Source organism: Bombina bombina, chromosome 5, assembly GCF_027579735.1.
Source record: "Bombina bombina isolate aBomBom1 chromosome 5, aBomBom1.pri, whole genome shotgun sequence".
Taxonomy (NCBI): Eukaryota; Metazoa; Chordata; class Amphibia; order Anura; family Bombinatoridae; genus Bombina; species Bombina bombina.
The window spans coordinates 1,027,621,771-1,027,649,550 of NC_069503.1; the positions used below are offsets into that span (position 1 = coordinate 1,027,621,771).

The following is a 27,780-nucleotide window of genomic DNA, read 5'->3' on the forward strand; positions in this document are numbered from 1 at the left end:
GACTTCAGCCGGATCATGGACCTCTTCAGCCCCCCGCTTGGGCTTGGATCAGGACATCGGAGGAGCTCTTCTGGACTGATCGGTGAACCTGGGTATGGTGAAGACAAGGTAGGATGATCTTCAGGGGCTTAGTGTTAGCTTTATTTAAGGGGGGTTTGGGTTAGATTAGGGGTATGTGGGTGGTGGGTTGTAATGTTGGGGGGCTTGGGGTATTCTATGTTTTTTTTTACAGGCAAAAGAGCTGAACTTCTTGGGGCAATGCCCCGCAAATGGCCCTGTTCAGGGGCTGGTAAGGTAAAAGAGCTTTGAACTGTAGTAATTTAGAATAGGGTAGGGCATTTTTTTATTTTGGGGGGCTTTGTTATTTTATTAGGGGGCTTAGAGTAGGTGTAATTAGTTTAAAATTGTTGTAATATTTTTCTTATGTTTGTAAATATTTTTTTATTTTTTGTAACTTAGTTCTTTTTATTTTTTGTACTTTAGCTAGTTTATTTAATTGTATTTATTTGTAGCAATTGTATTTAATTAATTTATTGATAGTGTAGTGTTAGGTTAATTGTAGGTAATTGTAGGTAGTTTATTTAATTAATTTATTGATAGTCTAGTGTTAGGTTTATTTGTAACTTAGGTTAGGATTTCTTTTACAGGTAAATTTGTAATTATTTTAACTATTTTAGCTATTAAATAGTTCTTAACTATTTAATAGCTATTGTACCTGGTTAAAATAAATACAAAGTTACCTGTAAAATAAATATAAATCCTAAAATAGCTATAATATAATTATAATTTATATTGTAGCTATATTAGGATTTATTTTACAGGTAAGTATTTAGCTTTAAATATGAATAATTTATTTAATAAGAGTTAATTCATTTCGTTAGATTTCAATTATATTTAACTTAGGGGGGTGTTAGTATTAGGGTTAGACTTAGCTTTAGGGGTTAATACATTTATTAGAATAGCGGCGAGATTCGGTCGGCAGATTAGGGGTTAATGTTTGAAGTTAGGTGTCGGCGATGTTAGGGAGGGCAGATTAGGGGTTAATACTATTTATGATAGGGTTAGTGAGGCGGATTAGGGGTTAATAACTTTATTATAATAGCGGTGCGGTCCGCTCGGCAGATTAGGGGTTAATAAGTGTAGGCAGGTGGAGGCGACGTTGTGGGGGGCAGATTAGGGGTTAATAATATAATATAGGGGTCGGCGGTGTTAGGGGCAGCAGATTAGGGGTACATAAGGATAATGTAAGTAGCGGCGGTTTACGGAGCGGCAGAAGTTAGGGGTTAAAAATAATATGCAGGGGTCAGCAATAGCAGGGGGCTGGCAGATTAGGGGTTAATAAGTGTAAGGTTAGGGGTGTTTAGACTCGGGGAGGACATGTTAGAGTGTTAAGTGCAGACGTCGGAAAGGGTTACCGCATAGCAAAACAATGGGGCTGCGTTAGGAGCTGAACGCGGCTTTTTTGCAGGTGTTAAGTTTTTTTTTTCAGCTCAAACAGCCCCATTGTTTCCTATGGGAGAATCGTGCACGAGCACGTTTTTGAGGCTGGCCGCGTCCGTAAGCAACTCTGGTATCGAGAGTTGAAGCTGCGTTAAAAATTGCTCTACGCTCCTTTTTTGGAGCCTAACGCAGCCTTTATGTGGACTCTCGATACCAGAGTTATTTTTATGGTGCGGCCAGTAAAAACGCGGGCGTTAGTTTTTCGGGTCATTACCGACAAAACTCCAAATCTAGCCGTTAGACACTGCGGGTGTCTCCGTATGGAATTTGATGCCCCGTGTTTCTGGTGAGCCTTCAAGAACGCTGCTCCATAAACCTGTCCGCCTGCTCTGAGGCGGTGGACAGAAAATCAACCCAATCGAATATGATCGGGTTGATTGACACTCCCTGCTAGTGGCATTGCACCAGCAGTTCACAAGAACTGCTGCTGCAATGATAAATGACGACAGCATATGCTGTCGGCATTTATAGATGTGCAGCGGACATGATACGCTACATTGTGTGATGTTCGCTCGCACATTAATAAATTAACCCCTTAGACTACGTGGATAATTTTAACAGAATTGTATAGCGTGGTGAGATTATCATAGAAACATTAATGGTTCAGGATTCAGTCCCTTTAAAAAGGGAAGCAAAGATCTTGAAAATAGGAGCAGGAAGGAACAACCTCAGGTTAAAGGGAGTCCCTGAAGAAGTGACTAATAAAGATTACCAGCATATCTATCCAACTCTTTAATCAGATCACAGGAACATCGGCTGACTATGTCTTCCATGTGGAAAGGGCTCACAGAGCCTTAAAAGCGAAGTCAAAGAACAGGCTTCCCCCCAGAGATGTAGTAATTAGGATAACCTTTTTTCCAGATAAAGAAAAATATTACAAGCTTCCAGGAAAAACCCCCACTTTTTAAGTTCCAGGGGAATGTGATCCAGTTTTACCAAGACTTAAGTTTACAGACTTTACAACGCAGAAGTGTCTTACGACCCCTCACATCACTGCTCTGGAAACAGCAGATACAATACAAGATAACAATAACTATCAACGAACAGGAGGACATTCCTGAAATATGTAAAGTCTTGAACCTGGAAATACCACCACTACCTTCATTAGAGCCTCTTCCTGTTGCTAGAACTACACCAGATCAGCCCAAACACCAAGTTACATGGCAGAAAAACTAGCTACAAAGACAAAAAACAAAAGAATGCCGAGGAAATGGATCCTAGAATCTCAGGAAAAAGGATAGAGTAGGAATAAGAATCCTTTTGGCGCAAAAGTTCGGGAACTAATGACTCTATAAGGTGTTAAGATACCCGAGGAAACAGAGAGAAAATTGAAACGTGCAATAATTGCATTTACTGCCCAATACAGTACCTTTGAGTTAAATAATCACATCACAATATTGGCCACAGTGGAACTCTCCCTAGTAGCTGTTAAGTCTATTTCAATATGTGAGCTGGGGAGGCGTTTTCACTCCCTCGTAATGTTGAATATTGAATATTTGTTTGTTGATACAATGTTATTCTCTAGTTGGTTGTCCCAAAAATAGGGACCTGTTATTTGTTTTTCCATACATATGTTGTTTTTCTTCCAGTCTTTCTCTTCGTTTTAGTGACAACACTGCAATGTTTATTGACAAGGATAGCACCACCCTACAGGGATTCAGACAAGGGGTAGGAATATGAACCAGAAGGTACCAGATCACATACTACCAACACACATATTAATATTTATTAATGATCCCTAAGATAAATCTAATTTCCCATAATGTCAGGAGGCTGAACACTGATGTTAAACGTAAGATAGCAATGTCCCAATATACTTCTCTACAAGCTAATCTGTTGTTTTTACCCTCCTTAAAGCTAATATTCCAAGATATTGGGCGAGACACTTCACCACTCTCACTTTCATACTACGGCACCCACCAAGAAAAGAGGAGTCTCTATTTTAATCCACTCCCCCATTAACTTCACAACATGAATATACTAATTGAGGACCCGGAGGGGAGATACCTGGTAGTTAAAGGCCGAATTCTAGACACAGACATCACAACTTTGTAATGTTTTCCGCTCCCAATGAGAACCAACACACATTTTTCCAACATATAGCTCAACTATTGACACAATGGTCCCAGACCAAGATTATCTTGGCGGGAGATTTTAATATACCATGACCCCGTTATAAACCAAAGCCCAATAACTCACTAACAAACAAACAACTCCGACATAACCAACTGATTAAATCAATCCAGGAATATCTGATGCCCCACCTCTTTGATCGAAACATGGGACACAATATACGGAGCAACTACAGATACTACATTTTACTCAGCAGCACATAATTCATACATAAGGCTGGACTATAAATATGTTAGTCAGGCCCTTCAACCCTTAATACGGAATTCCAATATACATGCATGTGTATGGTCAGACCACTCTATTGTTTCTTTTCAAATAGACGGACTGAGAGGCCCATTACAGAGTAGGACATGGACATTTGACCCTACATACCTTAGGAACCCTCAGGCACACAAACATACCTGCAAGCATTAATGGAATACTGGAGAATCAACACTGACTCCACGTTAATCCAATAAATACCTGGGTAACACACAAGGTAGTACTTAGGGGGTTACTTATAAAAGAAAAAGCAATACAAAGTAAGAAATACAAAAACCATTTAGCATAGTTGTACAGCGAAATAATTAATTCTCAAGCAACCGGAGCTATTCAAAGATTGAAATACCGGTATTTTATTTAGCTAATAAGCCAGATAAATTCATGGCTTATAAAATTCTGGGAGAGATGTAGAGCCTCAGTTTATCCCTATAATAGAAACAACCCAAGGCAACACAACCTCACACCCACAAGAAATAGTCAATACATTCGCTAACTATTACAGGAACTTATACAATGGAGATAAAGTCGTGCACAACACAGTAACAGAGACCCTCACTATAGAATGTTTTACAAATTCTCCCCTATAAACCATATCTGAGGAGCACAAGTAAACCCTTAATTGTCCCAGTATCAGCCACAGAGGTAATAGGAGCACTTTGAGATTTTAAAACGGGTAAAGCAGCATGCCCAGACGGATTCCCAGGGGAATATTATAAACTATTTGGGTCTACACTAGTTCCTCACCTTACTAAATTATGCAATTACATTATGGAGGGCAACCCTGTTCCACCAGAACTCTTAGATGCTAAAATCGTGAGGTAATCCCCAAACCAGACAGAAATCACAAAACTTTGTCAAAATTACCGCCGACTCTGATAAATCAGGACCTGAAAATTGTCACAAAAATCATGGCAAATTGCCTTAAAGTAATTATGCCCCAGCTGGTGCATCCTGATCAGGTGGGATTTATAAAAAATATGGAGGCCCAGACAATATTAGAAGGGTGACTAACCAAATACACTACTTAGATGAGACATGGACGCCTTCACTGCTCCTATCACTGTATGCGGAGAAGGCATTTGAAAGAATCGACTGGGGTATATGTTCACTACCCCTCAGGAGAATGGGCTTTGACTGTAAATTTATTACAGCCCCTACAGGCAATATATTCCTCCCCAAATGCCCAGGTAGCCTCAGCGGGCTATAAATCCAAAAGTTTCCCAATATTAAACGGCACGAGACAGGGTTGCCCCCTCTCACCACTCCTCTTTCCCTGTGTATCGAACCCATTGGCAGCCAGGATTAGATCACACCCAGACAGGAGTCCCTGTAGGCAAACTCGGAATATAAACTCATACTGTTTGCGGGATAACATACTGACTATAACTAAGCCACTTATTTAGCTCCCAACCTTTACTGGATCCTAGACATATTTTCAACGATTTCAGGATTTAAGATAACTGCAGACAAATGCGAGGCCTTGCCTGTTGCTATTCCCCTACAAACTCAAAAACTATTAAAATTCAATTTTGACTTTAAATGATGAAACATACGCTCAAATACTTAACGATACACCCTACCAGTGCAAACTCACCTATTATATAAATCCAACTACACCCCCTCTTTTTAAACAGATAAGACAAGACTTCCCTAAAGTGGAGAACGCTATAATTTCTTTATTAGGGGGAGCCAAATCGCAAGGGTGACGAAATCATAATACATAGATACAAATCGCTAGGTGGCATAGGAGGCCCAAATTTAGTGGACTACTACAAAGCAGCTAGAATAGCACAGGATAAGATGATCCTACAGAAGTCAAAAGATGTGCTTTGGCCCTCAGCTAGAGGCAGAAATAGGAGGCTGGAGTGATTTAGACGCAATCTTTTGGGACAAAAGAACATCACAACCCAGTAAACCCCCCCAACACCCTTCACTCTCGAGCTCACCCTACATACATGGTCGAGGGTGGTGGTCAGACATGCTCTGATGCCGGAGTCTTCCCTTCCTTACATAGCTGTGGTAGGCCTGTAATAGCACCTAATTTGTATTACATCATAGTTGCAGAGAACTATTGTTAAGTTTATGAATCTTTGAGCTCCACAATTTCATAAATTATTTCTTTGGAAATTTGTTCCACTTTGTATTCGTTTGAAAATGTGATATGCATACTTCAATGTAAAAGCAACTTATAAAATGTGTAAAACTAAATTAAAAAAAAAATGTAAACATAAAAAGGGGAAAGCAGTATCATATCATCATTTAGGTGTTTGCCTACTCAAGACAAGACCACAGCATTTTGAAATAATAACAGGACAGGACCACAAACATTTGACATAATTAATAATCCCCTAAAGTAAAATATTGTGGTATAAAAGAAATATTTATGTAGGATTAAAAGGAAAAACACAAGCATTTACTAATTCCTTAGTAAACAGGTGTAAAAGCTCTCCCTATTTTGTAGCTTGATGTCAGTATTTAGAAAATATCCTAATGTGTAAATACCAAAAAGAGAAGATAGAGTATAAAATGGCTATCACAAAGATGTTCTACTTCTTTTCCAATTATAAGCCCCATTGCATCTCGTAAACGTTTGCATCTCACACAGCTCAGATCAGATTTTTGGATTCCTTTTCATTCCAATCCATTTTGATAGACAAAGATTGAATACAATCAGAGTATGGGCATATCTATCATGCTCCGTATGGAGCTTCCCAAACCAATGTTTCTGGCTAGCCTTCAAACTCACCAGAAACCCCAAGTTATGGAGCAGCGGTCTAAAGACCACTGCTCCATAACCGTCCACTGCTCTGCAGGAGGAGGACAGAGACTCACTACAATTCAACCCAATCGAGTACGATGGGGTTGATTGACACCCCCTTGCTGGTTTACCGATTGGGCTGCACAATCTGGCACTGGGAGGTGGCGTTGCACCAGGCAGCTCACAAGAGTTGCTGGTGCCAATGCTGAATACGGAGAGCGTTATAGTGCTCACCGCATTCAGCGAGAAGGTCTGGTCGGACCTGCTCCACACATGTCGGATCAGGTCCAACAGACCTTTGTTAAATAAGCAATCAAGCTCTGCCACTCATAGCCTGTCTAGTCATGTTTGTCTATCTCTATCTATCTTTATAAAAATGTATTTGCTTATTTTTGTTTACATGGAATTTCATTTTTTTTTCTTTATATGACACTGAATTGAATTACAAAATTTCAGCCAATTGTGTGCAGCACTCAAAACCCAAAAGAATGTGAAAACAGCATTTACAGAAGAAGGTTAAAAAGCAAGGCTTGTGATTGTTTTCTGTTTAAATACCTAAGAACTTCAGTTGTAAAATATATAACCACTCAAAGTAAAAAAAATCGCATTTCTCAAATCAATTTTGTGTTATCTTTTTGCTGATGTTAATCCTTTGTGGTGGATAAAAGCATTCAAGAGTGCTTCAGCAGAATAGGTTGAAGAGGTTGTTTTCCTTAAAAGTATTAAAGTATCAAGTTTTCATTGTGAGTCTGCACAAGGAACAGAGCTTGCCAAACATGGAATTAAAGAGTATCCAGTAAGAAGCTAAATTAAAACATAGCGTTTATTTGATTCATATAAAATCAGGATCAAGTAGCTATACAAATGAGATGCATGAACACCTCAGGGCTGGCAGGCATAGCATTTCAGCATTATACACTGTAGTCATAGCATACGCTTTTCCAGTCCCAGGTGTTTAATTGTATACACAGGTAAGTTAAACATTATTGGTTAAAACCAACACAATGTAAAAACTAGGAACACAAATGAGAATAAAGTGAAATATCAAATGATGATGTATATGAAAGATAGAGACTAATCTTGTTGATTTGTATAGTGTAGTATATGTGTATGTATACAGACTGCAAAACAATTGTATTGCACATGGTTGTACAATAAGAAGTGTATGAAAGAAATATATATAGAAATATATATAGAATATAACTATATATATATATATATATATATATATATAGTAAGAGAGTTTACTAATTATACTCAATAACAGCACACACTATAAGCAGATTATTCAATATAGTATACATAACAGATAGTACAATATAAGTATAAATATAAATATAAAGGAACATATATATAGAATGTGTATATATATATATGTATGTAAGGACTGCTTGATTGTTTTCAGTGAGACAGGCTGAGCTGGTACGTTCCATCAGTACTACAATATATATATAGAATGTGACAAAACACATGTATATGACATAATTAATGTGTATAAATGGCAAATTAAAGAATGTATGTACAAAAAGATGAGAGTGAAGATTAGAATGAAAGAACGACAATGCATCAATAATAAATATACCCAAATACACCATGGGGAATTGGTGCAAAGAACACCTGCACCCAATACTGGTAATGCACAATTGTGACAATAATTTTCTTAAATAACAATGACAGTATTAGTATCATTATTATTGTTATTATTAATATTATTAATAATGATTAGGGTCCCCTATAAGTACATAACAGGCCAGGTCATGCCTATGGCCAATATACATAAGATATAAAATATATATAGTGTAGTACAAACTCGGGGACACAACATTATGTATAGTGTGTATGACGTTAATAGAAGGATAGATACACTATCCCTTAAACAACAAAACATAAAAATGTTAGAGATATATGTCATGGAAGTATTTAAATATAACTAGAAATATGCTGCAGATCTGGCTGGACAGTAGACCAGGGCTCCCTATTCCCAGTAGTTTATAAGGTCAAATTCAGAGTTTAGACACTGAGGAACCCTGGTTTCCAGCTTAAAGATCCACAGCATCTCTCTCTTTTGAAGCATAATCTCTCTGTCACCCCCTCTCCGGGGTCGCGGTATCATGTCAATTGGTTGCCATGAAAAGCAAGAAAAGTCCTTATTATGTGTCCTAGCAAAATGGTTCACTAGGGGTGTGGTAACTTTGCCCACGCAAATGGTGGATAGATGTTATCTCACTCTGGATCTAATGTCCCTGGAGGTGAGCCCAACATATTTTTTTCCACAACTAGTGCATGTTATACAATACACAACATACGTTGATGTGCAGTTTAAACAAAAATTCACCTCATATGTTTTTCCAGTTACAGTAGATCCAAAGTGATCGGAAATAGTTAGGTATTCACAAGCTCCACATCTGGAGCTGTCACACCTAAAGGATCCTTTGCTCACTAACCATGCACTACCCTGGGATATTGGCCTCCTCAATACAGTCAGGGATAGTATATTGCCCAGTGTGCGATTCCTACGATATGAGCACCTTAGGCCTTCCTGCAAACAATTGATAAGTCTATTGTCAGCAATAAGCATATTGAAGTGGTGTTTTACAATGTTACACACTTCATCATATTGAGAACTGAAATCTGTAACAAAAGTTACTCCTGCTTTAGTTGTCATCTTTTTATTTTTCTCCTTCAGGAGTTCTGCTCTATCACATCTACTAACCTCACAGTACGCTTTTTTAATTGCCTTGCGGGGATAGCCTCTTTTTGCCAAACGCCCGCAAACATCCTCCATCTGTACTTTACGGTACACCTCTTCTGAGCAATTTCTCTTAACCCTAATAAACTGTCCCTTCGCAATAGCGTAAGGTATATATTTAGGGTGGCAACTTGAAGCATGTAATAAGGAGTTGCCCGAGATAGGCTTTCTGTAGAGACAGGTGGTGACTTGTCCCCCTTCTGTACCAGTTAGTGTGATATCAAGAAAATTTATGAATTTCAAATAGGTTTCAAAGGTAAATTGAATACCTACATCATTGGCATTGATATTATGGACAAACTCCACAAGTTCAATCTCGTTTCCTTCCCAAACCATAATCAAATCGTCTATAAAGCGACGATAGAATATTATATTGTTCTTATGGGCATTGTTATCTTCAAAGATGTGGGACAGCTCCCACCAACCCATAAAAAGGTTGGCATAGGAGGGGGCAAACTTCGCCCCCATCGCTGTCCCACATCTCTGGAGATAAAAGGTACCTTTGAATTCAAAAAAGTTGTGTGTGAGAAGAAACCTTAACACACGTAAAATGTAAACTTGAAATTCGGCCGAAAGATCGGACCACTCTCTGAGGAAAAAGGCTACAGCCTCCATACCTCTATCATGGGGAATGGAGGAGTACAGGGCAGTAACATCGATGGTAGCCCATCTATATACACCGTCCCTCCATTGTAGGTCCCTCATTAGAATAACAAAGTGTTTGGTATCTTTGAGATAACTGGGTAGTGCCTCTACGAATGGTTGTAATATCATGTCCAACCACTGGGACAAATGCTCAAAGAGAGATCTGATGCAGCTAACAATGAGGCGACCTTTGACATTAATTAGAGACTTGTGCACCTTTGGGAGATGGTGGAACACAGGCGTCACAGGATTTTCCACATAAATATATGTTACAGTGTCCTGGTCAACTCAGATCCTGCAGTGCCAGACGTGTCCCTCTGCTTAAACCAGTACATGTCAGGGCTCGTCTGAAGTATTTGGATGATCCAGAAGCGGATTGGGAGAATGTCATATGGTCAGATGAAATCAAAGTAGAACTGTTTGGTAGAAAAACAACTTGTCGTGTTTGGAGGAGAGAGAATGCTGAGTGGCAACCAAAGAACACCATACCTACTGTGAAGCATGGGGGTGGCAACATCATGCTTTGGGGCTGTTTCTCTGCAAAGGGAACAGGACGACTGATCCATGTACATGAAAGAATGAATGGGGCCATGTATCGTGAGATTTTGAGTGCAAACCTCCTTCCATCAGCAAGGGCATTGAAGATGAAACGTGGCTAGGTCTTTCAGCATGACAATGATCCCAAACACACCGCCCGGGCAACAAAGGAGTGACTTCGTAAGAAGCTTTTCAAGGTCCTGGAGTGGCGTAGCCAGTCTCCAGATCTCAACCCCATAGAAAACCTTAGGAGGGAGTTGAAAGTCTGTGTTGCCCAGCGACAGCCCCAAAACATCACTGCTCTAGAGGAGATCTGCATGCAGGAATGGGCCAACATACCAGCAACAGTGTGTGACAACCTTGTGAAGACTTACAGAAAACTTTTGACCTCTGTCATTGCCAACAAAGGATATATAACAAAGTATTGAGATGAACTTTTGATATTGACCAAATACTTATTTTCCACCATAATATGCAAATAAATTCTTTCCAAATCAGACAATGTGATTGTCTGGATTTGTTTCCACATTTTGTCTCTCATAGTTGAGGTATACCTATGATGAAAATTACAGGCCTCTCTCATCTTCTTAAGTGGGAGAACTTGCACAATTGATGGCTGACTAAATACTTTTTTACCCCACTGTACTTACCTATACATGATGCCACTTACAATTACAAGTTGACTTTGTGCACTTGGAGGTAATTTTTCTGGTCGCTCTGCTGGTTGAGCCTGTGTGTGCTTTTGGAGAGTTCTTAAGAAACCTATATGCCTATATACATCTAGCATATATATATATATTGGTTCAGTATTAGTGACATCTCTCCCACTTATTTCTTTGCTGTTTTTTTATCTGCACAGGAACAAACATACTTATTTGTTCACTAGGCTTTAAATATATAAAGTATGTGCTTGTGTGTCTGTAAATGTATGTGTGTGTGTCTATGTATGTGTGTGTGTGTTTGTGTGTCTGTGAATGTATATGAATGTGTGTCTGTGTGTATGTATGTGTATGTATAAATTATTTCCTAAATATAACCCTTATTTCAGCATATTACATTATTTAATTCCAATACATTAAGGAGGTATTATGTGTTGCGTGTGTGTTTGTGTGTCTGTATATATGTATGTGTGTGTGTGATACCAAGTTGCTCAATCTTCTTTCTTTACCCATAAACCTTCTTAGAATTACACTTTGTGTAGTATTACCTGTATATCAAACTCACATTGATAGAGAACTTGGGGTGTCCTAGGCATGCATAAAAATAATGTTAATGTTTAAAGGATTTTTTGTGAAATTCTATAGAAAATTATTTTTTGCACTTGTACATACATCTCAACATTTTCCAGATCTAATCGAAAACTCAGAAGATTAGGAAAAATCATGAAGACTCATGGGTTGAGTCACAGGTATTCCAAGGGCGGAATCATAACAGAATGACCATGATTGGTCATGGGAGTTATGTGGGGGACAAAGGCTATGTGAGCAGGGCGTGGTGTGTCATAAACAGGGGAGAGGCTATACAGGAGAATCATTATATGGTTCCTTTTTCACTGACTAAATTACTTATTTTTTAAAAAAATCTATGTATAGAATACTAATGGATATATTACGAGTGGCGCTCTAACTGTTGCGTAAAAGCGATCTGGGGTTTATCATGGCTGTTTGCACGTGACAGAAATAGCCGTGTATTACAGGTTGAAAGTAAATGCGTTAGTTTTAGCGCAATTGAAATTAACACCCGTCGGAATAGCGCAACTGCAGAGCCCTGGTTAACTCTTACGCTCGAATAAAAAGTTGCACAAAACACGCTAAAATTACATTTAAAAGTACTGTCACATTCATAATAACACTGTCTAAATATATATATAGAGAGAGAGATATTTATAAGTGCATTGGAACCCTTTGCAGTCAAGTAGAGCTACGTGAAGGACATTGGAATGTGAAATATTAATATGTCATGTTAGGTTAGTGAACTTGAAAAAATGTAATGAGGTTTGCAAGACTTGTTGGGCATTTCATTTTTTCCCCACTTTTCGCGCTCCAATGAAGTCTGAGGGGGAATATGTTAATGCGGTTGTGATATTTCAAGGTTGGCCTTTTGTAGGGGTCCGGTTAGCGAGCGGGCAAAAACTTTTTACTTTCAACTTGTAAAATGAGCGATACCTGACGCGCACAAAAAGCTTACTTCTAGCAGAGTTAACACACGAATGGAAGTGATAAATAGTGCTCCACTCGTAATCTAGCTCTAAGTATTTATAGTCCAATACAGATGTATGCTATAGAAAATTAAAGAAAAAAAATCATGTCGATATTTCTGCAACTGCAAGTTGTTTTCTAAAAGGGCTTGGTCTGCTTAAAGAAACAAGGTGTGATTTGTGTGAGTGTCTCTACAGAAAAAAACACGTTTATGTGTAAATGGCGGATTTAAAAAAAAAATATTATTATTATTATCAGTTATTTGTAGCGCGCCAACAGATTCTGCAGTGCTATAAACATATATATAATATGCAAAGGTAGCATTAATGGAAGACAAATGGGTAGTGGGCCCTGCCAAGAGTTGCAATGTTGTAAATCAGCTATCATGATGGTGATATATAAAATAGCTGGGCTTGTAGGTTTATATGCTAAGGGGGTTTAACGGGATGACAAAAGGAGGAGAGGAATTGAGGTAAGAATAGATTAGTGTAATTGTATGTATCCCTGAAGAGTAGAGTCTTTAGGGAGCACTTGAAACTTTGAAAACTAGAGGAGGGTCTTGTGGAGCGAGGCAGAGAGTTCAACAAAATAGTTTGGAGAAGTCCTGTAGACAGGAATGTGAGGAGGTAACAAGAGAGGAGGATTAAGGAAGATCATGAGCAGGAAGCTATACATCTATATATATATATATATATATATATATATATATATATATATATATATATATATATATATATATATATATAATATATGTATTTACATCATATAGACACCTATAAACACATATGTACACAAATATAGACATATATATGAAAACATGTAAAATTATAGTTATGCAATATTCATATGTTCATGTTGGGTTTGCGCATATTAGAGTATGCGATCTGGTTAGCGCAAAGGAGAATATGCAATCGTGTTTGCGCAAGAGTGGGATGTTTTTTTTTTCTCCATTGACTTCTATGGGTGACTACATGAACACGCACACAATATTCTTACTTTGGATTTTTGTGCTCATCAAGTTACTGCTAGAGTGAAAACAGTTTACTCTCAACTCATTATACGAGCATAGCCTGATGCAGTGTTTTTCAACCAGTGTGCCGTGGCACACTAGTGTGCCGTGAGAGATCCCCAGGTGTGCCACGGCAGACTGACAACAGTGTGACATATTTTTTAAACTTTGCTTGTTTTTTACTCCCAGTGCAGGGGTAGTTTGTAGGAGGCATGGCATAACAGCACAATACATACAGTATGTGTGTGTTTGTGTGTATGTGTATATATATATATATGCTGTATTAGGCTACAATGTGTGATTTTTTTTAAAATTTTGGGATGGTGGTGTGCCACGGGATTTTTTAATGTAAAAAAGTGTGCCACGGCAAAAAAAAAGGTTAAAAATCACTGGCCTGATGAGTGCAAAATCTTAATTCTATCACGATTAACGCTCAAGCCGGAGCTTTAATTAGTGATCCACTTGTAATCTGGCCCAATGTTAGTAGTAAAACAATGTTGCTGAAGGAGAGCTTTTAAAGGGATCACTCTGTGAAACGGTGAATTGATCATGTGAGAATGTAACAGAATTGTGCCTGATACTTGCATCTGTCTCATTTTGCAGTTCCTAACTCAGTAGTAAGGAATAATAATATACACACTGCTCTGTATAATTTTGAGCATAAATTCATAGATAGGTAAGATGGACCTGCAACCTGCACTAGTACTAATTCTGCCCACACCTATGTATAGACTGGTTGCTATGCCCCCCCCAGCACTTGCTCCCTGGTGCCACTGAACCCTCTGCATTAATGGTAGTTCCGCCCCTGGATAGGAGTGACATCTGCAGACTCAAATACATGATAGTTACTGTGCACCAGTGTTAATTTTGACGGCAAATTTCGATTTAGTTTTAGTCTTTTGACTAAAATGCCATTTTAGTTTTAGTCGTATTTTAGTCATCTGAATTGTTTTAGTTTTAGTCGACTGAATCTCCAGTAGATTTTAGTTGACTAAAATGTAAGGGGTTTATTTAAAATGTACTGCATTATTTAAGCATTTCTCTATAATTTGCAAACTGATTATATACTCCAGGAGAAAACATAACACCTGTTATTATTTATGGTATTAAGGTTTAAACATGCAATACAGACACAGATTTAGCCGTTGTGATATATAACATCTTTATTAAACATAAAATGAAATAAAACCAAGTTTCATAAACAAAAAGAAGTGCAAATTTAAAATATAAAAAAATAAAACTGTAAAATGTATTGCACATATTACCCAATATAAAAACTTTAACAGTTCTCTGTTAATAATTAAAAGAAGTATGAAGTAGCTCAGCACAACTAAACGTTTCTGCAGCTAGCACAGACACAGCATAACTTAAATCCATACTCGTGGGTTTTGCTTATTTCTATAGGAAGAATCAATTGATTGTTCACAGAATCTAAAATTTTTCAGCAACGATATTAGCATTAGCACTGCTCTAGAACTTCCAAACACATTATATACTCCTGGGGCGCGATCCGATATGCAGCGTAGTTTGCGGCGCAAGCGAGGGAACCCACGTCGCCCGTAATTTCACCTCGCAACTCGACCTATCCAATATACTGCGCCGTCAGATGCTCAACTGGCGTAAGTAGGAAAAACCTGCGATCAGCTAAAATGTGCGCAAATACACATTTTAGTCGTTGTAAGTACTTACGCCAGTATTTTGTTCACGTAAAGTCTCAATAAAGTGTAGTTTTATGCAAATTAGCCTACGACTCGTAAAAAATAACGGCCAGTTCTAAGAGATGCGCCACGCAATTATGACATTCAAAATTCATACTTAAACCCCTGCGCAGCCGCCATTTTCTTTAGTGTGTTTGGTCGGTTCTTGGAGCTACAGCACACTACAGTGAGTAGGAGAAAGTCGTTAGAGTAGAGAGAGAGGCGCATTGCATAATATTTAGTTAGGTCGGATTTGGTGGATTTGTTAATCTTGTACATTACTGTCACTTTTTTACATATTGCACACATTTTGCAGACACACATATACAAAATACACAACACTTTTTTTTTATAACACCTTACACATTTTATTTATCTTTTACAGTGTGAAAGGCTGAGTGCTTGGTTGTGATTGTGTGTGATTGAAGTGGGAGTGAGTGTGAGTGTGTGTAGTGTGAGGATGTCAGGGAGAGCTAGGGAGGGGGGAGGAGGGAAGGGGAGTTGCAGGGAGAGGATTATGGACAGGAGGAGCAGCAGGGTCCCCGTCAGGGAGTGAGCGGAGTGGGCAGAGGGAGAGCTAGAAGGGAGGATGGGAGTGGGGTTTCCCCAAGGCCAGGCACACTCAGAAGAGGGATAGAGGGTGAACATGGGGATAGAAGGGGGGAGGAGGGAGAGGATAGGGAGGGACCCACACAGGGACATCCCAGGAAGGGAGCCAGGCGGCCCAGGACGATGAGCGTATGAGGTGCCCCAACTTCACATTCGCTGAAAACCTCGCTCTTGTCCAGGCTGTCCTGGAGAACCATACCGCCCTCTTTTGACAAGAGAAGGGCAAAGGAGTTGCCCGTAGGCGTAAAGATGCCTGGCTGAAGGTGGAGGAGGCCGTTAATGGTGTGTCCCAGCAGAGGAGGAATGTGGATGGCCTAAAGAAGAGGTGGAACAACTGTAAGAGGAGAGTTAAGGAGAAGATGGGCCAGGAAGCAATGTCCCAGAGGGCAACAGGAGGTGGGCCTCACTATGAGGCAGAATACGAGTGGCAGGAGCTGATTCGTAGGTCCCTGAGCGTCACAGCAGTCCGTGGACTTCCAGGGGCTCGTGACTCAGGGATTGCAACATCAGCGCAGCATGCTGGTGAGTAACATCCCACACACCAGTATTATATGTATTTGAGATATAACATCCTATAATGTCACACATTCATGGACACAATGAGGAGCATGGTATTTGGCCTACTAACAAAAACATCTACAATGAGATTTAACATTAAAGGGACATGAAACCAAATCTTCATTATTCAGATAGAGAATACAGTTTTCAACAACATCCCAATTTACTTCTATTATCTAATTTGCTTCATAATTTTATTATTCTTTGTTTATTAAATATCAATGCACATGGGTGAGGCAATCACACGAGGCATTGATGTGCAGCCAACAATCAGCAGCTTCTGAGCCTATCTAGATATGCTTTTCAGCTAAGAATATCAAGAGAATGAAGCAAATTAGGTAATGGAAGTAAATTACAAAGTTAATTACAATTGCATGCTCTAGCTGAATCATGAAAGGATCAAAATGGATTTAATGTCCATTTAATGCTACTTAACACATTGAAATTCATGATATGAGGTGGAATAGTGAAATACTAACATATCTCAGAGTAACACAGGCCACAAGCCACATGTAGAGTTTTCAGTAAATGGACACTATAGTCATCACAACCATAGTGTCACGTAAAGAACACATTTTCGCCATCACTGACATGTACACAGAACTATTGTATGACACACATACATGTATACTTTGCATATTAAAAACCCTCATATCACAAATCTCAATGTGCACATGCATGTTATAGAGTTTGACATGAGAATGTGTATAGGCCCTAGCATGTATATTGTATGCCCACATGGATATATATCTGACTGTACTAATCCCTCTCATCATTTGACTCCTCCACAGAACCTCCAGTTACCAGGGTGCCAACGCCCATGCAACCACCTCCACCACTGCCACAAAGTATTTCTCCACCTCGACCACCGGTCCGGAGAGTCCAGCAGGAGTATGCCAGACATGAGCTGGGTTGGACTGCCTCTATTGAAAATCCGGATGTCATGCCGCCATCATTACATGAGGATACCTGGCAGGAGCCCTGGCCGGAGGACTATTCCTTTGGCTTGGAGGGGGAAACAAGCCAGCCCCGAAGGGTAGATGCCTTTACCCCCCCCCCACAACAATATCAGGCCACTCAGGGATTCTACCAGCAGGCTGAGTGGGTGCACACCAGCCGGCAATGGGACTATCAGTCCATCTGGACATCTCCACCATCTGCTGCACTTGGAAGAGCTCCAGCACCAGCAGCTGTGATTCCACAGGCAGCACCAGCAGCTGTGATTCCACAGGTAGCACCAGCAGCTGTGATTCCACAGGCAGCACCAGCAGCTGAGATCATCCCACAGACAGCACCAGCAGCTGAAATCATCCCACAGGCAGCACCAGCAGCTGAGAACATCCCACAGGCAGCACCGGCAGCTGTGATTCCACAGGCAGCACCAGCAGCTGAGGATCTTGAAATTGAACCGGCGCCTAGAGTCCCTGCTGGGGAAGAGCCCATAGATCCGCTGACTTCCGCCATGGGAGATGAATACATTGCCATACAGAGGAGGCAAACAGTAACCTGCGAGAGTCTCACATCAACCTGCGAGAGAATGCAGAGGACCCAACGCAGGTTTACAGGAGCCAACAGACTTTACAACAGCGTTCCATTGAGCTGCAACGGGACATGGCAGCATCTTTAACTGCTATGGTCCAGAATCAATCTCAGATGCTGAGAGTAATGTCTGACATGCAGATTCAGAGTGACAACAGATGGAGGGAACAAAACCAACTGTTGGGTGTGTTGGTGGAGCATTTCACACACCAGCAGGACACTGCCTCCAGCCTCTCATCTGTGGCCAGCACTCCTACAGGATCCTCAGAATCCACACGACCCAGGAGAGGCAGGAGACCCACTCCAGGCCCCTCAGCCCCTTCATCTAAGAAGCCTAAAAGAAATAAATATTGTTATATTTCATCCTAAATCTTGTCCTCTGTTATTTAACATATAATTGTCATCCACATCCATGTGAGGGGTGTTTTAGTTAGTACACTAATATCTTTGAAAAATATAATAAGGCCTGTGTGGAAATGGCCCAGAAAAGGTAATATCATCATGTTTATGACATATTCATGTTCTCTAAACCACATCACATAGTTGTGTATGAAGGGTACATATAGTGATATTCACTTTTAAGATGTAAATCAAGGTTTCTCACATCCAATAGAAATTGACCCATGTGCAGGGATAGGCACGAGCCAAGGCTGTTGCTGACATTTTCTAAGGTAAAGAGTTTTAGTGAAGGACACCTTGCCTATCCCTGCACATGGGTATATATATCTAAATAATAATGTTTTTACAGAAGGTGTGAACATAAGGTATAAACATCCATTTTCATTCCTCTAAATGATAGTCAATAAATCATAGTGACCAAAACATGAATTGAACTAATGATATATTTTCAGTAATTAGGGTGGTTAAGGGAATGGGGGTGGGATGTAGTAGTTTTACTTACATGCAGTGGAAATTTGCAGTATGTAATTCGATGACCAGCTGCAGCAGGGTCAGCACCATCACCATGGACCTCAGCAGCAACTATAGAATCAGCATGTGTAGACAGAACAACAGGGGATTGTAGGGCTTCCAGCGCCCCTTGTGCCCCATGATGTCCCCTTGTGCCCCATGATGTCCCCCTGTGCCCCATGATGCATCCCTTTGTGATTGGTTTGACAAACTTGCAGGGGCAGGGAATAATAAATGCTTTGAGAGGTTAACTATTTGTGATCAAGCTGCTGATATGTATGTTGTTAAGCATGCACTTGTTAGGCCTTCAGAGAGTTACGTTGGTTTCTAAGTCAGGTGCAAAGGGTTCCTGCGGCTGAAATTTATGGCGAGATGAGAATGGAGTAGATTTTCTGAAATCTGCGCGTGTAAGTACTTACGCCGTATATTGGATACCAAACTGTGCGTGTTTTGTATGTCAGTCTATGGGCCAAAAAACGACAGGCGAAGGCAGAAATATACGCACGTAACTTCTATGTTACTCCGTATATAGGATACCAAACCCGCACAAATATTGGGCGTCGCCGGCTTTGCGGGCGACGATTTATATCGGATCGGGCCCCTGGAGTAATGGTTTATTAACCTGTTTTTATTTATGGTATTAAGGTTTGAATATGCAATACAGATTTAACTGTTGTGGAATATAACATGTCTTTATCTTAAAATTTAATAACATTAAGTTTTGTAAATTTTACAAAAAGAGCAGTAATTAGATATGGATTGATTATAACACCTTGCATACAATTTTTTTGTCAGCAAATTTTTATTTAGTTTTAGTCATAGTCTTTTGACTAAAATGCCATTTTAGTCGTATTTTAGTCATCAGAATTTTCTTTAGTTTTATACTCGTTTTAGTTTTAGTTTTTAGTCGATGAAATTAACACTGCTGTGCACCAGCGAATACTGCAATAGTTTTTTTCATGTAAATCTTTAGAGCTACCTTAAAGGGACATGAAAACCCTTGATTAAGGTAGAACATTTAAAAAACATTCCAGTTTACTTCTATTATCAAATTTGCTTCATTCGCTTGGTATCATTTGTTGAAGGAGCAGCAATGCACTACTGGTGTCCAAATGAACACATGGGTGAGGCAATGACAATAGGTATATATATATTGCAGCCACCAATCACCAGCTAGAACCTAGGTTCTTTGCTGCTTCTGAGCTTACCTAGATAAAGGCTTTCAACAAGGATAACAAGAGAAGGAAGCAAATTAAATAATAGAAGTAAATTTGGAAAGTTGTTTAAAATGGCATGCTCTGTCTAAATAATGAATGTATTATAATGACTTTACTGTCCCTTTAAATGCCTCAGCCTACATACCAGATCTGTGAATCTCATTCCTTGTGCTTCTATAGCATTGCACTTATACCAGGGATCTGTAAATCTTGTGGCCTTTTATCTCCTTCTTGCTTTCGATGCCTGGAATCCTTCCTTTTGCACAATCCAGTGAGCAGTCCTCTTCTCTAACATGATAAACATATGAATTTGTTTTCACTCTGTCCCTCTAGTGTTGAAACCTAACTGTGCACCCTGCCTCATGTGCAGACTGTTTATTTTAGTGCCCCTAACAGCACATGCCAGCTGTGGATGATGTTTCTATAGATTTGTACACATTGCCTTAAAAAACGATTAAAACAATGAAAAAACACTAAACTGTTTTTTTTCAATTTTTAGAAACACTGCATGGAAATAATATATCATAAATGTATTTTGCATAATAATGAATACACCCCAGTGTTTTATATTATGTGAGCTATTTCTTGCATTTTGCTTTCTCCTGCTATTGATACTGTAGTTTCAGACGACTGGTAATGTTTAGGGGGTGGGGGGGGGTGGAAGGGGAGTTCTCTCATCTCACCGTCAGTCATTTGTGAATGAGGGATTTTCCTTTTGGCTTCTATGGTTATCAAATAAATTCAGTTCTTTTTAAGATCTGGCATAAAAAACACCTTCACTCAGATAGCTGTTGCAACTGTGAGCTAAATGGTATATTTTTTAATATTTTTATTTGACAGAGCTAAAAAAAACATAGCATTTATTTACAAATAACATAGACAAAAAAAAATCTCTAAATTACTTTATTGTATACAGACAAAAGATGCATTTTGTAAATACATCTTTTTTGCAAAGCAGAAAAAGAAAATGTTTTGCCATAATGGGTATGCACCTTAAAGAAAAACTGATTTATGTAATGTCTCATTCCAGTTGTAATCTGGCATAAAATGCTTCTTGGGATAACACTGCAGCTGAGTTTCTATGAACTAACCAGATACAGCGCAAGAGCTTGGATGCACTTACCACAAAGTCCTCTTCATCTTAAGGTTTATTGCAGCAGCAACTATAGAAGGAAAATAAAGGTAAGTGAGCATTTATATACATGATAGATAGATAGATAGATAGATAGATAGAGAGATAGAGTAGATAGATAGATAGATAGATGATGGATAGATAGATAGATATATAGATGGATAGATAATAGAATATGTACACATAAAGAGCAATAGAAACTCTGAACAGATCATTTCTACTTTGATCTATTTTAAGCAACTCTTTACTGTTTTATGTGCATATAATATCATTGCTAGCAGTTAGAATTGCAATTCTGTAAAACCATCATATAATCACTATATTTTTGAGCTTTTTTTGCTATTTTAAGTTTATCATGATCTCATCTGTCTTGTGCATGATTCTTTCATATAATAATATTTTGTTGGATTTATTTACCTAGTTAATGCGTATATTGGTTTTGCAAGAAATAATTCTATGTTTTACACTTTTATAATCACTAATAGTAAAACTAAAAAAGGTCTATATTAGTTGTCAAATAAAACAGTAAAGCACATATGTTACATAACTAAGATCAAAAGACAATGTTTTGCTCTTTTCTACAGGAAGGAGAACTAAGTTGCATTTAAATATTAGGGACAAGAGAATGCTGCTCTATTGTAAGGAATTACTGCAACTGTGAAGATGGACAACCAGAGTTTTTTCTGAATTAAATAGGACAGTGCTACAAGAGAGACAATGGAATGGTCTGGATTATCAAGTGGTTACAATTTGTTTGGTGATTTTGATTTGTGGACTGGGCATTATTGGCAACATTATGGTGGTTTTAGTAGTTCTAAGGACTAAACATATGAGAACACCCACTAATTGTTTATCTTGTGAGCCTCGCTATTGCAGACCTAATGGTCTTGGTAGCTGCAGGACTCCCAAAAACATTACTGATAGTGTTTATGGCTCCTGGGTTTATGGATATATTGGATGCCTCTGCATTACTTACCTTCAGTATTTAGGCATTAATGCTTCTTCTTGTTCTATCACTTGCATTCACAATTGAAAGGTATTTAGCAATATGCCACCCAATCAAAGCTCAGTTTTTGTGTACAATATCCAGAGCCAAAAAAGATCATTGTATTTGTTTGGACTTTTACATCGCTTTATTGTATGATGTGGTTTTTCTTAGCTTGACTTGAACACAACTATATACAAAGACGCTACTGTTGTGAACTGTGGTTACAAGGTACCTAGAAGTTACTACTCACCTATCTATTTGATAGATTTTTGGTGTATTTTATGCTGTACCAATGACACTGGCAACAGTCCTATATGGACTGATTGCAAGAATTCTGTTCTTAAATCCTATTCCATCAGACCCAAAGGACAACCTCAAAGACCTGGAGAAACAATTCTACACATCAGAACAAGGCATACAACTCAAAGATGTCCAGCAGATGTTCGAATAGTACGATATCATCTAGGAGACAGGTAACAGCTTTTTGATGTTCATTTTTAACTTAGTGTTTATGTATTTATTTAGTAATTTTTAAGACAGAAACATATAATTCAGCAACAAAAAGAGGGTATCTGTCATCGAGCACTGTTGCAACAATAGCACTAACACCATATTCATGACAGATAATGTTGAGTTCAGATTAAGGTTATGGGCTACAATTTATGATTAAGGGTGGGAGTTAACCCTTTCTATGCCAGAGAGAGCAACCCTATTCCTTGGCATTTTGTCAGGCAAAGGAGCAGCAGCGGTTCAAGAGGTTACTGAGTTTGCTAAGCACCCCAAACTTTGTTGTAGCACCCTTTATTCTCAAAAAGTGTCAACTGCTAAAAATGTGCAAGGCATTTCCATTTGTACATACTCTTTATTCTATTTAGAAATAGAAGAGATTTTAGCGGAGTAAAAGGGGAATTTAAAATGATGTCACCCCCTCCATTACCAACTTCCAACCTTGGTATGTAATGACAACTGTGTTTAGAATCTAGAACCACCTCTGATAAAGAGTTTGGCAACAGTTACATTAATCTAGCTCTATGGAACTGGCAGCAGTTTAGAAATAATAATAACAATAATGATAAATCTACTGTATTTTACAGAAACAATACCTCCTGAAAAAATATTTGCATTTACTTGCTAATATTTTACGCCAGAAATATCACCTTGAACCGAGAAGAGAGCATTTTGTCTGAAAATTCCACAGTCTTTTTTTAAAATCTCAGATCATACTTGCTTACAGACATTTTAATGTGTTCTTGAAAACACAATGGCTTTTCAATCAAGTCCTATTTCCCTTACTGCATGGAGCAGTGTTCATTTTATCAATAGGTTTATCCAGTATACCAGCTTTCTTTTCTCCATTGATAACTACCCTGTCTCTAAATTATGCTTAAAGGGACATGAAACCCAACATTTTTCTTTCATCGCTTTCTAATTTACTCCTATTATCTAATTTGTTTTATTCTCTTGGTATCATTTGTGGAAAGAGCAGCTATGCACTACTGTTTCTAACTGAACACACGTGTGAGCCAATCACAATCAATATATATATGCAGCCACCAATCAACAGCTAGAACCTAGGTTCTCTGCTGCTCCTGAGCTTGTCTAGATAAACCTTTCAGCAAAGGATAACAAGAGAAGGAAGCAAAATTAAATAATAGAAGTACATTGGAAAGTTGTTTAAAATTGTATCCTCTGTCTAAATCATGAAATAAAATGTTTGGGTTTCATGTCCCTTTAATTCAAAACTCCCCTCTGTTACTATAAATGTCAAGAAAAACATTACAAGTGTATTTACTCTTTTTTTTTAACCACAGCATAAAATATTACTCTATAACCCTAATTATTAAGGCCATGAACAAAACAAAGAACAAACAAATCTCTTTTTTTTTCTTTTATAGTGTGATTTCCATAGCACCTTACCTTTAGCAGAGGCTGAGGGGAAAAAAGCAGGTGCAAAATGCACATATAACACTAAAATACTTAAAGGGACAGTCTAGTCAAAATCAAACTTTCATGATTCAGATAGGGCATGCAATTTTAAACAACTTTCCAATGTACTTTTATCATCACATTGTATTTGTTCTCCTGGTATTATTTGTTAAAGCTAAACCTAGGTAGGCTCATATGCTAATTTCTAAACCCATGAAGGCTATCTTTTATCTCAGTGCATTTTGTCAGTCTTCACAGATAGACAATGCTAGTTCATGTGTTCCCTATAGATAACATTGTGCTCAGCACTGATTGGCTAAAATGAAAAGCTGTCGAAAGAACTGAGATAAGGGGGCAGTCTGCAGAGGCTTAGATGCAAGGTAATCACAGAGGTAAAAAGCATTGGTTATGCGAAACTGGGGAATGGGTAACAAAGGGATTATCTATCTTTTAAACAATACAAATTTTGGAGTGAACTGTCCCTTTAAGGGTTTACCTCACTCAATAGAGATGCTAGATCATCTGTGTTTAGCAATTATATAAAAATAATCAGCACCTAATTCTTAGTAAATATTACTTGCAAATGATTCTGCATCTTGAAAATGTGATGGATTTTCATATCAGATTGTTTAGTCTTAATTGAGGAATGTTTGCCATTTTTAGCAAATGCTGTTTTTGCTCCAAAAAGTTTAACTTCCATATAATAAGGGCCGTATTACAAGTGGAGCACTAAATATCGCTTTCATTAAAGCGATATTTGTGCTGCACTGTGTAATTCCAGCACACACTAATGTGCTGGTATTACAAGTTTCATCGATGGGAACGCGAGCTCACGTTCACATTGCTGGGAAGCATTGCCCTATCGAGAGCGTACTTCCGTAGGCTCCAATGGAGCCTCATTCTAATGGTGTCAGAGACAGCATCAGAACCAAAGCACAGCGAAGTGGGTAAGTAGCGCAGAAATGGCAGCAAACTTAAATATATTGTATATGCTTATATACATATATATTTATGTGTTTATATGTGTTTATACACATATTGACACATAAATATATATATTTATATATGCATATACATTTATATTTACTGGGAACACACAGTTCAGATTGACCGCAATGTAAAGGCACTTTTCAGTGCCATTTTTTTCTAACACCTAATGCAGTTATTTTATTAAAAGATAAAGATGCTGCTATTTTTATTTTTTAATAAAATATGCTACACAGTATTTTGGGGCATTTGGGGCACATTTATAAATTAACCAGAGATCTGATCTCGGGTTAATTTATAAGCGTTAATTGCTACCGCAAGCTCGTGGTAGAAATAACCAGCCACTTGTAATGGCTGATTAATTATTGTGCGCCTGCAAACGGGAACATTTGATAGTTTAGCGCTCCACTTGTAATCTAACACCCTAGCTACATAAGTTAATGGCATTTGAACATCCAATGTAAATAGTATTTATTTTTTTTCTTCCAAATTACTGGAGACATATTGCAGCCCCCACAAACAGGGGTTGAATTAAGCTTAAAATACTGATACGCATCCCAAACATTTGCAAAATATTGTTCTCTATTTTCGTTATCACTACTGATGAAATATCATTTCACTTACAGAACATTATTTATTTAATCTGCCTTTCTGTAACTTCTAGTTAGAACCCCTTATTCTATCAATTTGCATGATCTAAACATTGTTTCCCCCTCTTGTTATATTTTGTGAATTGTATCACAGATTCTCTCTTCCTTCTATGCCTGAGATACTGAGAAATGCTTTAGTTATAAGTTTTCAATTTTAGACAATAATACCTTATACCAGTCCATATTTAAACATGTTATAATTTATTTGTGCCCTTCTAAGAATATGTTTTTCACAACTTACAGGATGTTTAACCCCTAAGAACCAGCATTTCCGACAAAAACTTGCCCAAAAGACCAGAGAATGTTTAGCATGTTTTTGCAATCACTCCATTTAAACAGAAATAGGGCCAATTTATCAATGCCTGTCTGACATGATACACTGTTGGCATTTAACATGGCACAAGCATTTCACCAGAACTGCTTCTGCAGTCCTGTCCCCTGCAGATTCTCGGCCAATCGTCTGCTAGCAGGTGATTGTCAATAAGCCCGATCGTATAGGATCGGGCGGATTGCAGACCGCAGTCTCAGAGGCAGCAGACCAGTTATGGAGCAGCAGTCTTTAGACCCCAGCTTCATAACTGCTGTTTCCGGCAAGCCTGATGCTTGCACGGAAACAGGGGCATCAAGCTCCATTCAGAGCTTGATATTTCGGCCCCATAGGGAAAGATTTATAAAACCCCCGGTGTGGGCATGGTTTGCTATAGCGAATCATGTTCACACTGCAATCGACTCAACCACCCTGTACATATACTTATTATAGATATATATTAAAATTCTTAATTTACATCTATTTTAGATGTCAATGTTTAAAACAATACATTTGTATTATTATAAAGGCTAAATTAAAGTACCATTAAATATAGCAGAATTGCATAATCAACAGATGTAAAATAAAACTAAAATGCAATAGCACCTACTTTGAAGTTTCATTTGATTTCCTTGCCCCTGTGTCACAGCCAGTCAGTGCTGACTTTGTGCAATTTAATAGTGGAAGTAAATTGCAAATATATATTTCAATATTTAATATATTAAATATTCTTATGTCTAGGCACCTTTTATGTGTAAAATATTAGTCAACACTTTTTTATGTATATGATTCTATTGAAACTGTGTGTGTTTACAACTTTAAATGTTTTTCCACATTTTTAAATGCTAGTCATAAAAGGTATTTTATTTATTTTTGTGCCGTTGAGTCTATTAAACTACAACATATGATAAGCTGTGGCTAGTGCAAAACATATATCCGCCAGATTGTAAAATTATCGAATGGTGTTATTTTTATTGACTTCCTGCTGAATGGCCAATAGTCAGAAGAAAACCATTAAACACCTCCACATGGACTTGAGATATTTGGATAAGTGACAGAATAAGGCATCAGACACCAATAGTATACCTGTCCATCTTTGGCTATTTAAAGTGTTTCATGTATACTACTGCTCAGTAAACTGCCAAATAATATTTCAAACTATATTACAGTGTTGTTGTTTTTAAAAAATTGATATTCATGTGCCAAATAAACCCACAGTTTCTTGGGAGCTATCTCTGTTAAAGGGACAGTCTAGTCCAAATTAAACTTTCATGATTCAGATAGGGAATGTAATTTTAAACAATTTTCCAATTTACTTTTATCACCAATTTTGCTTTGTTCTCTTGGTATTCTTAGTTGAAAGCTTAACCTAGGAGGTTTCATATGCTAATGTCTTAGACCTTGAAGGCCACCTCTTTTCAGAATGCATTTTAACAGTTTTTGACCACTAGAGGGTGTTAGTTCATGTGTT

At 38.2% G+C, this 27,780-nt stretch overlaps 1 protein-coding gene across 1 annotated transcript in view; it reads left to right on the forward strand.

The window, feature by feature from the left end:
* The first annotated feature begins 13,227 nt into the window (after positions 1-13,227).
* Positions 13,228-27,780, forward strand: part of TRHR (thyrotropin releasing hormone receptor) — a 145,044-nt gene continuing 130,491 nt past the window's right edge. Inside the window, 9 exon segments of the mRNA XM_053715926.1 lie at positions 13,228-13,253; positions 22,115-22,301; positions 22,303-22,359; positions 22,362-22,469; positions 22,471-22,545; positions 22,547-22,609; positions 22,611-22,706; positions 22,708-22,812; positions 22,814-22,912. Coding sequence (XP_053571901.1) covers positions 13,228-13,253; positions 22,115-22,301; positions 22,303-22,359; positions 22,362-22,469; positions 22,471-22,545; positions 22,547-22,609; positions 22,611-22,706; positions 22,708-22,812; positions 22,814-22,912 — 816 coding nt within the window.